We start from the raw sequence: 13,606 nt of genomic DNA on the forward strand, positions 1-13,606 counted from the left end.
AATGGATAAAGAAGATGTGGCACGTATATACAATGGAATATTACTCAGCCATAAAAAGAAACGAAATTGAATTATTTGTAGTGAGGTGGATGGTCCTAGAGTCTGTCATACAGAGTGAAGTAAGTCAGAAAGAGAAAAACAAATACCGTATGCTAGCACATATATATGGAATCTAAAAAAAAAAAAAAAGACTTGGAAAAATTACTGAAAAAGAAAATGAGAATTCTTAATCAAGAGGTTTTTTTTAAATTAAGCCATCTTTTTTTAGTTAGAAACCTAAAACTTAAGCAGCAAATCATATTCAAAGGAAGGGCTGTTCAACCATGGGATCTAAAAACAAAAATGGTTCTGATGAACCTAGGGGCAGGACAAGAATAAAGATGCAGACGTAGAAAATGGACTTGAGGACACGGGGAGGGGGAAGGGTAAGCTGGGACGAAGTCAGAGAGTGGCAATGACATATGTACACTACCAAATGTAAAATAGATAGTGGGAAGCAGCTGCATAGCACAGGGAGATCAGCTAGGTGCTTTGTGACCACCTAGAGGGGTGGGATAGGGAGGGTGGGAGGGAGATGCAAGAGGGAAGGGATATGGAGATATATGTATACGTATAGCTGATTCACTTTGTTATACAGCAGCAACTAACACAACAATGTAAAGCAATTATACTCCAATAAAGATGTTAAAAAAAAAAAAAAAAGAAAGATATTGGTCTCCCACCACTGCTGCCATCACTGCGTCCATGAGTGTCTTAGGGCTCAGGTCTCCTGTAGTTTCAAAACAGACCATTTTGGCAGCAGAGGTGACATATCTAAAATAGGCTTGTGGATATCTGAGCTAAGAAGCATTTGGGGGAAAAAAAGGTTTGAAGTTCTTTTAAGTGTTCTACCATGGAAAATTAGAAGATGAATGCTAAATGTATAAAACCCATCACCCAAAGCTAAATGGCAAACTTCATTTGCCATCCATTTGAATAAAACTGGCCTGCTACAATTGAGATTAATTTTGCATGGAAAAGGTAGCAAAGAACATCACTTAATAATCTTCCTAGCCTTGAAATAAAATCCTAATGATTCAATTTAAAGATAGCACAGTTACAGGAAAACATGTTGGAGCCTCTGTTTTTTTCACTAGGGACCTCTCAATACCCTCACTTTCTAGGGTTAATGGTAACTTTTACCCAAGGTTCTTTCTGCGTTTACTACAATTTTTATAAATAGGAAAAACCCTACTCCAAATATTTTATACTGAAAATAATGTCAGTGGGACCACACTGGCATATATTAAATATTTATTAAAAAGCAGAAAAGGAGCCTGATAAATCATAAATACTGAAAAGGTAGATTAAAAAAATCACCTTTTCCAATCCTATAAACTTTCTGTCTTGAATTTGACTGATAATCTGGAATGTTGAGAATTTATAACTGAAATATAATGTTATCTTCCTATTTTTAGTATTTGTCAGAATTTGTTTAATGTCTGAATTGCACTTTACCACAAACTATTTCTCTCCTTTACTGTCTTCCTTACATATTGCTATTATTCTACTCTGTATTATAAAAATGCCTCATATGGATCATAAAACTTATAGAAAAGTTTGTATGTTAGCTGTCCAGAGTTAAATGAAAAATCCTTTTTGTTTTGATCTTTGTTATTAAAATATTCTTAAATATGTGAGTATACTTATATTTCAGTGTTTACTTATGCCAGGTGTTCAAATGCTTTATATATACTAACTCAATCATTACAACAACTTTATAAAGTAGAGTACATTACTATCTCCATTTTATAAATCAGGAAACTGAGGCACAGAGACCTTATACAGCTAGTGATCTGGAGCCAGTTTTTAGCTTACTAAATGTCTTATATCAGCTTAATTTTTTGTGTGTAATTAGTCCTTCTATCCAAAAAAGTAGAGAGCCACAGATTCCTCTTAACCAGTGTTTCCTAAACTGTTTCTTCAAGTCTCAATAAAGAGACTAAACTGACCTATAGCTGATAATCTTTAGGTTCTTAAATCTTTTACTGCGAAATGGATAGGACTAATTGAGCTACATTTTTTAGTTAAACAACATATAAAGGGTATGAGTATCTCTTGTTACAATAAAAATCAGCTCTATAACACAAAAGGGAATTTTACATGCAATGCATATACAATTGCTGTTTGGCAATTTTAAGGTACTTGATCTTTCAAACAGTGTTATTTCAAAGAGGAAAAAGAAAATGACTTGGTTGAGCAGAAAGGCCAAGCCTTGGACTGGATACTGATATGCATGTACTGACACCTTGGGAAGCTGGGAAAGACACCCTGCTCTTTTCCTGCATCTGTTGATGGGCACTGAGAGCAGACTCTTCCTTTAATTTTAAGTGAATTTCATCTGAATCATATATAGAAAAAAAGGAGATGAAAATTACATAGAAACCAGAGTTCTAATCTAGTTCTTTGATTTTTGTTCATGCTCCACACATTTAAATTAAAACAAACAAACAAACACTCAGAAATCAGCAAATTACCTCGAATGCAGCTCTGTGCTGCCATTATTATATTTGCTTCCTCTTTCCCAGACACCAAAGTCAGGTACACGGTAAACTCTTTCCACACAAAATACAAGGTTCTGAATAAAAGAGACCTAAAAGAAAAGAGATGAAACGTAAGGACACGTAAAATAACAGGACCTTTAGATATTGATAAGAACAATCAGATATTTGAAAATCTGGATTTGAAATTCAAAATGTATTTGCCTACCAACACTTTTTTAACATGCTGAAATTTTTGTGATTATTACATTACTATGAACACACTCTTATATCTGTTTTTTCTAATATAATGCCTAAAGTGAGAACCTAATATAAACAGTACAGAAATAAAATTTAAATCCTGTCAATATTCCAACTGTAATTCTTCAATGATGTATCTATCAACATTACTGTTCATGAGGGCTGTGCATCTTAAAAATTAAGAAAATATAAAGCACTGTTTTATACTAGATTTTTTAAATATATTTTTTATACTAGATAATAATATTTGGAATCTAAAATGTCAAATGTTAAAGAAGTCTAACACTTTGGAGATAAAAAGGTAGTTTTCAGTTCTAAAATGAGTCAGTCTCATGGTAGATCAACCTAGAGTCTTGAGTTTATTACTCATGGAATCTGATCTTCCTCATGCCTTTTCTATAGCTATAGGTACCCATTTTTATACACTCAAAGCTTACAGTTGGAGATGGGCCCAACCAATAGGCCAGGAATCACAGCTTTCATGTAAAGATTTCAAACATTTGATTAAATTTATACTTTCAATAGTAACTATGGAAAGCAAAGATTACAGTCAGTTCTTACTTAATAAAAGTTTATTCATTTTAATAAAAACAATATCTTATGTGGGCTACTGGTCCTAATTACAGGGTTTTTAATTTAGTCATCATGTTTGGTTAATATTGCATACTGAATATGTGCATCTTGTCTACCCTTTGTCTCGCTATCCCTCTAAAGTGGCAATACATATTCCCTGACCTCTACCCTACACACCTAATTCATTTAATGTATATGTTCTTAAGAATGACACATAATAACACTAAAAAAAAAAGGTAAAGTTCCACCAGTAGACTAGAAACTTTGAGAAATTATAGAAAAAGAGAAGGCAGTAGGAAAGAATTGGTTGAGAAATCAGAGCAGAGGAAAACACAGGCTCTTAAAATGATTCTTCCTTGTTCTCTAGGGTCTCTAGAAAGTCTCTAAGCCCAGAGTTAACAAATACATTGATCAAGAGTTGACCAGGAAGCAGTCTACATACGTTCTCTCACAAATGATGAATGGCTGAGGCAGTTGAATCCGTGACCTTTTCATTCTCAATCCCAACATAGAGGTATCTGCCCTCAGAGCCAAGAACAGCTCACACATTTCAATGAAGGAAAAAGCAATTAGGGTGTTGGGGCCTCACAGAAATATAACAGAGCATTCTAGGTTTTCATAAAACACAAACCTATCCCGTCACTTCTCCACCAAAGAGTGGAGCAGTACACACCTACAGTAAACTTTTTTTTACTTCAAATACTGGGGGCGGTCTTCCCAGCTTTCCCAATTTCTTGTTACCTATTTCCCTAAGGAAAACCTGTCCATATAAAAATCCTGGTGTAATTTCATAAAACCTGATGTCTTCAGCTTTTCCATGGTCTTTAGAGTTATTTAGATTCTATAAAACATACAGGAAATACTTAATACTTGTCAGGTCTCCAAGTCAAAAGATTTGAAACCATCTAAATCCTTCTTCCTCTTACGACAAACTTCTTAAGTATATAGTCCATATACTTGCTTCTTCCCCCTCTTAGGAGGACTTTAGGACCAGGGCTGGGCCCAAGTGAGGCAGTCCGCTCAGGCTGCATGAATGGTGTAACAGCTGGCCAAGAAGGCATTTTTGGCTAATAAGCCCCATAAGTAAAACTAAAATACCACTTACATTCCAGTTCCGCAAAAAAGGAGTTTAGAAATTGCCATTCCACTTCATCCTAACAAATAAAAAGCTTTTAAGCTCTTCTTGGATCCATGAGAGAGGGGAGGACACAGAGCAAACTGCTGTCCCAAAACTGGAGAGACCCACAGGCAAAAACAGGCAGTTCTGGCTCCCTAGTGCATAGACTCATGAGCAGAAACCACCTAGGGAATCACTGCTGGGGTAGTAAAACCTGAACTGTAACTGACAAATTGCTAGAGGCTCACTTAAAAACTCTTGAAAGTTAAAAACTCCAGGGCGACCCAGTCATAACAGGGTCCCGACAATACTGTGAGATTTACCTCCAAGAGCTCTGCCAGGTTCCCACAGAAAATATCCTAGGAAAACCCCCTGTGGCTTCCAGCAAGGAGAGGGGAAAAGTAACCATATTGAAATACATTGAAACATTTTGTTTTTCTTAAGAGGGTCTCCCCTTAGCTGAAACTAGTTAATCAAAGCCAGACCTGCTGGGCTATTTTCAGAGCCTAACTGACTGGGGAAGGGAAATAACCAATTCCAGCCAGCTCTAACCTCCACAAGGGGAACAGAAATTTTCAATTCCAGCCTACCAGAGTCAGCCTGTCCTACCTAAGGGGAGAGAAAAAAACTGAAAACACTTATGAAGTTCATAGCCCAGGGGCACAGGCTAACTAACAGACTGGGACATAACCGTAGGATTATAGAAGTCTATCTAAAAGACTGCCTGGGTCCATGAGCTGATCATGCCCTCTTTGAACCTCTCCTATAAAACTCCTCACTACCTCCTCCAGGTAGGTACACACAGTTTTGAGGGCATTAGACCGCTGTGGCCCCCTCTGCCTGGCAAAGCAATAAAGCTATTCTTTTCTACTTCACCCAATAAGTAAATACTGCCTAATCATAGCAAAATAATAGCAACAATGTATTGATAGCTGATTATGTGTGTTTATGACTATATCTTATGTGTGTATATGTTTATGTATGCTTATATATAAATAAAATAAATGACAGCAAAGATACAAGGGATAAGAGGAAGGAATTAGGATTATTTTGTTATTATAAAGTACTCACACTATGTGTGAAGTAGTATAGTGTTATTTGAAAGTGGACTTATTTGTTGTAAATGTATATTGCAAACTCCAGGGCAACAAGTAAAAAAAAGTAGGAAAAAAATGAAATGTAAATGATATGCTAAAAAAGGAGAGAAAACAGAATCATATAAAAAACTCAATTAGAGCAAAGGGAAAAAAAGAGTGGAAGACAAAAATAGACAAACTATAAGGGCAACAAATAGAAAACAGTAATCAATACAGCAGATAGTAACCAACCATATCACTAATCACTTTGAATGTCAACATTCCAAATGCACCTATTAAAAGACAGAGATTGTTAGAGTGGATCAAAAACCATGACCTAACTATATGTTGTCTATAACAAACCCACTTTCACTATAAAGACACATATAGATTTCAAGTAAATAAATGGAGAAAAATATACTATGCAGACACTAGTCACCAGATGAGAAAGCTGAAATAGCTATTTAATTTCAAACGGAGCAGACTTCAAAGGAAGGAAAGTTATTAGGGATAAAGAAGGGCATTATATAATAATAAATGAGTTGATTCTCTAAGAAGACATAACAATCTTTAACATGTATATGCCTAACAATATCAAATTGTGAGGGAAAAAAGCAACAGAATTGGAAAGAGAAACAGATGAATTCTCTATCAGAGTTTAAGACTTCAACACCTCTCTATAAGAAACAGATCCAGCAAGCAGAAAATCAGTAAGGATATAGTTGAACTCAATGACAACATCAATCAACTGGATATAAAGGACAGTCACAGACTATTTCACTGCAGAACAGCAGAATATATGTTCTTCTCAAGCTTACAGGGAACACTCACAAATACAGACCACATTCTGGGTCAAAACCACACCTTAACAAATGTAAAAAGATATAAATCATACAATGTCTGCTCTCTGTCCACAAATGATTAAACTAGAAATCAATAACAGAAAGACAACTGGAAAATCCCCAAACATGAAGATTAAACAACATAATACTAATACTATATGGGTCAAAAAAAATGAAATGAAACAGCTTTTCAAAATTTTAGGGATGCAGTGAAAGCGGTGTGAGAGGGAAATTTATAGCATTGAATGCATATATTAAAAAAGAAGATATCTAAAATCAATATTCTAAGTTTCTACTTTAGAAAACTAGAGAAAGAGCAAATTAAATCCGAAGTAAGAATATGTAAAGAAATAATAAGAATTAGTACAGAAACCAATGAAATTGAAAACCAAGGAAATTAAGAAACAAAAATCAATGAAAGCGAAAGCTGGTTCTTTGAAAATAAAATAAATAAGCTTCTAGCTATGCTAACTAAGGAAAAAAGAGAGAGGACACAAATTACTATTAACATAAACAAAAGAGGGGACATCACTACATTTCCCATGGCAATTAAGAGTAAATAAAGGAATACGAAGAGTAACTCTACGTCCATAAATTTGATAACCCAGATGAAACAGACCAATTCCTTGACAGCCACAATAAAACAAAACCAACAACAAAAAAAAGAAACAGATAATCTGAATAGACCTGTATCTATTAAAGAAATTGAATCAATAATTATGACCTTCCAAAACAGAAAGTATCAGTTCTAGATGGGTTCACTGGTGAATTATACTAAACATTTAAGGAAGAAATTTTTATCAATTCTCTACAATCTCCTTCAAAGGATAAAAGCAGAGGGAATACTTCCTAACCCATTCTGTGAGGCCAGCAATACCTTAACACCCAAACCAGACAAAGACATTATAAGAAAACTACAGACCAATATCTCTCATGAACATAGATATAAAAATCCTCAACAAAATATTTGCAAATTGTGCTTCCTTGGTGGCACCGTGGTTGAGAATCCACCTGCCAATGCAGGGGACACGGGTTCAAGCCCGGGTCTGGGAAGATCCCACATGCTGCAGAGCAACTAAGCCTGTGTGCCACAACTACTGAGCCTGCGCTCTAGAGCCCGCAAGCCACAACTACTGAGCCTGTGTGCCCTAACTACTGAGCCCAGGCTCCACAACAAAAGAAGCCACCACAAGAAGAAGCCCGTGCACCGCAATGAAGAGTAGCCCCCGCTCACCACAACTAGAGAAAGCCCGCACGCAGCAACGAAGACCCTATGCAGCCAAAAATAAATAAATCTATAAAAATATATATTTGCAAATTGAATCCAAAAAAGTATAAAAAAGAATTATACCACACCAAGTAGAATTTATCTCAGGCATGCCAAGTTGATTCAACATTAGAAAATCTATTACTGTAATACATCACAACAAAAGACTAATAAAGAAAAATCACATGATCATTTCAACAGATGAAGAAAATATTTGACAAAATCCAATACTGATTCATGATCAAAAACTCTTGGTAAACTAGGAATAGAGGGGAACTTTCTCAACTTGAAATGGACTATCTACAAAATATATACAACTAACATCATATTTAATGGTGAGAAACTCAATGCTTTCTCACTAAGATCAGGTACAAGGCAAGCATGTTCCTTCTTGCCACTCCTTTTCAAGATCATACTGGAAGTCCTTGCTAATTTAATGGGGCAAGGAAAGGAAATAAAAGGTAGTCAGATTGGGAAGGAAAACATGAAACTGTCTTTGGTGGCAGATGACATGATCATCTATGCAGAAAGTCCAAAACAATCAACAAAAAAACCCTGGAACTAATAACCAAATATAACAAGTTGCAGGATACAAGTTTAATATATAAAAGTCAATTACATTCCTATATATCAACAATGAGCAAGTGGAATGAAATGAAACAGGTATAAATCTAAGGAAATATATATAAGATCTATATGAGGAAAACTACAAAACTGATGAATGTCATCAAAGAAGGACTAAATAAATGGAGAGGTATTTCATGTTCGTGAACAGGAAGACTCAATGTTGTCAAGCTATCAGTTCTTCCCAAATTGATCTACATATTCAATACAATCCCAACCAAAATACCAGCAATTTATTTTATGGATATTGACAAACTGATTGTAAAGTTTTCACAGAGAGGCAAAAGACCCAGAATAGTCAACCCAATTTTGAAGAAGAACTAAGTTGGAGATATCACACTACCCGATTTCAAGATTTACTATAAAGCTATGGTATTCAACACAGTGTGGCACTGGCAAAAAAATAAACAGACAGATCAGAGGAACAGAAAAGAGAGCCCAGAAATAGAACCCCATAAGTATAGTCAACTGATTTTTAACAAAGGAGCAAAGGTAAAACAATGGAGAAAAGACAGTCTCTTCAACAAATGGTGCTGGAACAAATGGACATCCTCATTAAAACAAAAAAATGAATATAGAGACAGAACTTATATCCTTTACAAAAATTAACTCAAAATGGATCATTGACCTAAATGTAAAAGCAAAACTATAACTCCTAGAAGACAACACAGGAGAAAATCTAGATGACCTTGGGTATAGTGATGCCTTTTTAGATAAAACGTCAAGGAAACAATTTATGAAAGAAATAATTGATAATCTGGACTTCAATACAATTAAAAACTTGTGCTCAGTGAAAAATAATGTCAAGAGATTGAGAAAACAAGCCACAGATTGGGAGAAAGTGTTTACAAAAGACAAACCTGATAAAGCACTGTTATCCAAAATATACAAAGAACACTTAAAACTCAACAAAAGAAAACAATCTGACTAAAAAAATTAATTAACATTCTATGTTTGCAATGCATATTTACAATTCTCCAATTCTGGTATTCTAGCCCTTGAATACTTATAACCCATACCTTTGTTTTATACCCAATTATGAAATATATCCATTTGGATTTTCCATTAAACACCATGTTCTAAATTCTTCCACCATTTGTAAGTACTTCTGAATTCTGTTTTTCACCATAAGACCACTGGTTTTCTATGCTCTAGGTCTAGAAACACATCTGTGGCTACTGTGTCTTCTTTATCCCCCATATCATTCTGACACCAAGGTCTGCTATTTTTCACACAATTTTTGTTGTCAGAAAGGTTCTGTGAATCTTGACACAGTATCACAATTCTCATGTCTAACATTCAAACCCTCCATCATCTTCCCACCCTAAGCCTGCGTGCCTATATGTACTCCACAGTCTAACAGGAAGCATAGATTCCAATTGGGCTTGGTCTTGCTCATTTCAACTGAAACACTTTTCTATGAACCTTCCTTTAGACCCAGTTCAAATCTCCCCGACTTGGTGAAAACTCTGACTTCTTTCTCCTAACTCAAACTGCACTAGACCACAGTTCTTAATTTTTCTTTGTTTAATGTGTTTTTCCCCTCCACCATTAATTAGTATTCAGGTCTACCATCTCTTATTTACAATATGAAAATCCCACAACTCTGAAACTCATTTTTTCTTAACTCATTTGTCAGCAAAACCCATAACTGACATCAGATTATCTGCCTTATTTATCGCACTTTATGTGAATATGCATATGTCAATGTAAAAATATTAAGGGGCTATGTATGTGGTTTTGCCCTAAACCCTGCTGGGGTTATAACATAAATAAGATATCTTATCACCTTTTCAAAACACACAAAAAATTTTGATATCTAAAACTTATTTGGTCCCAAAGGTTTCTTTTTTTTTTTTTTTTTTTTTTTTTTTTTTTTTTTTTTTTCTTTTTGCGGTATGCGGGCCTCTCACTCTTGTGGCCTCTCCCGTTGCGGAGCACAGGCTCCGGATGCGCAGGCCCAGCGGCCATGGCTCACGGGCCCAGCCGCTCCGCGGCATATGGGATCCTCCCAGACCGGGGCACGAACCCGTATCCCCTGCATCGGCAGGCGGACTCTCAACCACTGCGCCACCAGGGAGGCCCTCTTTTTTTTTAAAAAATAAATTTATTTATTTATTTTTGGCTGCGTTGGGTCTTCATTGCTGCACACAGGCTCTCTCTACTTGCAGCGAGAAGGGGCTACTTTTTGTTGCAGTGCGTGGGCTTCTCTTGTTGCGGAGCACAGGCTCTAGGTGCGCGTGTTTCAGTAGTTGCGACTCACAGGCTCTAGAGAGCAGGCTCAGTAGTTGTGGCGCACAGGCTCAGTTGCTCTGTGGCATATGGGATCTTCCCGGACAGGGATTGAACCCAGGTCCCCTGCATTGGCAGGCGGATTCTTAACCACTGAGCCTGCAGGAAAGTCCTAATTTCTTCTTATCATTATTGTTTCTTTATTATTTAGCTACACTTCTAAATAGGTTTTACTTACGTGTATTAAAAAGGCACAACTGGATGAATGTATAAGATTATGAACTACTAGAGGGCAGGACTACATGTATGAATTTCACAGCACCCTCAGTGCAGTTCAGTGATGACTTTGGTGTTTAGTATATGATACAATTGTTCTCCTTGCATGGATCACAGGAGAAAAATAATAAGTATATAATATACCTGCTCTTTGATGGAATTCTCATTGTATATACTATCTCAATAATGAAAGCTTTTTGCTCCAACTGTGGCCACATTTCAAAATGTGTTAGCACATGGGTCTGTCTGTGTGTTTGTTCAAGCATTATTGCCTATGAAAGAAATGTTTCTCAACTTTGTCATATAACTTATTTTCAAATTTCCTAATAAGAATAAGAAAATGGTACTTATCTTTTGGAAAGCATCAAGAACTCTACTGAGGTTGGACAAATAAAAGTAACAAAATATAGTAAACGTATTTTTTTTACTTTTAAAAGGATGGGTTACAAAAAGCAATGATATGAAAGAAGACATAATAATTCTAAGAAAATCTGCAAATGCTATTTTATTTTCATTGTTACTAAAATTTTTCAGTTACAAGTTTTTATTTCAGATCACTTGAAATATAGCCTTCAGAGGAGTAAAGTTTTATAACCTGTTACGTATTTTGTTCATTTTTAAAGTGCTTTGCATTGAAAATATAAAGACTTTTTGCCTGAGTATCAAAAATCTAGTATCTGGCTATATGAATTTAGTAATCCATTTTATACAACTAAAAATAAGTTTGAAAAAGTAAAAGAAGAAAGATATTCTTAGAGATGAAATTTACTACTAGAGAATTTGGGGAAATCATACCTCATCAGTATTATAGATAATCTGAAGTCCTGAGGAAATCATTTCCACAAGGTAAAGGAGATAGAGTGACACTGCATTTATCTGAAAACAAACATTATAATAGGTTACAGGAAACAACAAAAATATTATCTTATGAAATTAAATGTAAAAGCTAAAATTACAAGTCTTTTGCTCTAGTAGCGGCATATAAAAACTATTTCCTTTCCTATGAAAAATAAAGGAGCTGTGGATTTAGTTCATAATAAAATCTCAGCTTTGTATGTAAAACTCTAAAATCCTCAGATTCATTGTGGTGGCTATTAACAGCTGATTAGGGACTATTTTTACAACATTTGCTTTCTAAGATTTATTTTTAAACTCTAGATCTAAGTACTTCTACTTTGAAACAGTTTTGCCCCACAGGCAGCTATGTAATGTCAATCCAACTCAAATGTATGTAAATGAAAAAACTGTTTGGCAATTAAGACATTAGGACTATGCCAGTACACCATAAACAACAGGCAGTGCATCTTGTATTCAGAGAATACAGAACTTATATAAGCAACTGCTGGAACACAGTAATCAATAATTTAAAATCTATTTATGAACAAATGAGTTTTTTCTCTTAGTTTATTAAAGATAAACATTATATGATCTAAACAAAACAAAGAAAAAGACAATATTATGTCCACTTTAAACAAAAATAAAGATTCTCATAGAATTCTGAATAGGATGTGTAAATTTTCTAGAGAAAACAAGCAGTGAAAGATAAATACTACAACATGGACAAACCTTGAAAACATTAAGGTAAATGAAAGAAATCAGTCACATAAGACCGTATGTTGTATGATTCCATTTATATGAAATGTATAAAATAGGCTTATTCACAGAGACAGAAAGTAGACTGGTAATTGCCTAGGGTTGGGGTCTTTGAAGGAGATGGAGAGTGACTGCTAATAGGTACAGGATTTCTTTATGGGGTGATGGAGATGTTCTGAAACTGACTGTGATGTTGGCTGCACAACTTTGTGAATATGTTAAAAACCACTGAGTTATATACTCAGAACACAGTAGGGAAGAGTTTCATCCCATTGCCAAGGTCACCCAAATATTTTCTTAGAGCACTGACACTGGCCTGTCAGAAATGACCTCAAAGAAATTTCATTACTATTGACAGCCACTTACAACAACACCTCAAAGAGCTCACTGCTCTGACTTTCAGGAGGCTTCTGTGAGAAAATGACAGTAAGTGGTAAATTGTACAGGGACTACCAAATAACAGGTTGGCCAGCATTTATTTGGAAGCTACCGTGTGCCAGGCACTGAGCTTAAATTCTGAGCTACAAAAATAAATAAGCCACTATCTTCTGAAAACCCTATGTCAATAGTAAACATATTTGTCAAAGCAAAAGGTACAGAAAGCCTAATTAGGTGATAATTACAAGGAGAAGGTTGAGCAGCTACATATTCATGTAACACTAAATCTCCAAGGAACAGGTTACAAATAAGTGTAAGAGTTTCTGCTGCCTAGAAATGGGGACACAACTTTCTGTGTTTGGAGGAGTCATACTAAAGTAATACATTTCAGATCTCTAGAGAGGAACTATGCAAAGGAGATACTCTTATTTTAGTAAGGAATATATGAATAATAAGTATTCTATCCTAAAGACTGCAGAACCAAATGATGAACAGGAAGAAAATCCATTAAAGATAAACAGCATATATAATATTTGTATCCTAGAAACAAGGCAATAGGATGTCCTGCTAAAAGGAGTACACAGATGTGAGAGAAAAAGTGAAAACAAAACAAAGTCTTATGGTGTATTCTTAGCATATAACATTTATATACAAAATTTAATATAGTATGTAAGATAAAATTATAGACTCCAGAAATGCCTTTGGAATTACATTTTAGTGGTATGTTTTTAGCTTTATTGAAGGTTGATATATTAAAAAATGAACTGTCATGTAACAAAAACTTTTGATTTGCTGTTATATTACTGCTAATTGTCTTTTATTCCCTAGTTCCTAAATATCGAAATTCC

The 13,606-nt window shown here is 35.1% G+C and overlaps 1 protein-coding gene across 6 annotated transcripts in view; it reads right to left on the bottom strand.

Annotated features, from left to right (window-relative positions):
• The window catches only part of PHKB (phosphorylase kinase regulatory subunit beta), a 202,666-nt gene that overhangs the window by 127,953 nt on the left and 61,107 nt on the right, over positions 1-13,606 (bottom strand). For all 6 annotated transcript variants that reach the window (XM_081215337.1, XM_081215338.1, XM_081215333.1 and 3 more), the window contains 2 exons: positions 11,583-11,663; positions 2,517-2,632 (listed from right to left, as the gene is read on the bottom strand). In XM_081215337.1, the coding sequence (XP_081071463.1) occupies positions 2,517-2,632; positions 11,583-11,663 (197 nt within the window). The remainder of the gene's footprint in view (positions 1-2,516; positions 2,633-11,582; positions 11,664-13,606) is intronic.

Source organism: Mesoplodon bidens, assembly GCF_964165515.1.
Source record: "Mesoplodon bidens genome assembly, chromosome: 18".
NCBI lineage: Eukaryota > Metazoa > Chordata > Mammalia > Artiodactyla > Ziphiidae > Mesoplodon > Mesoplodon bidens.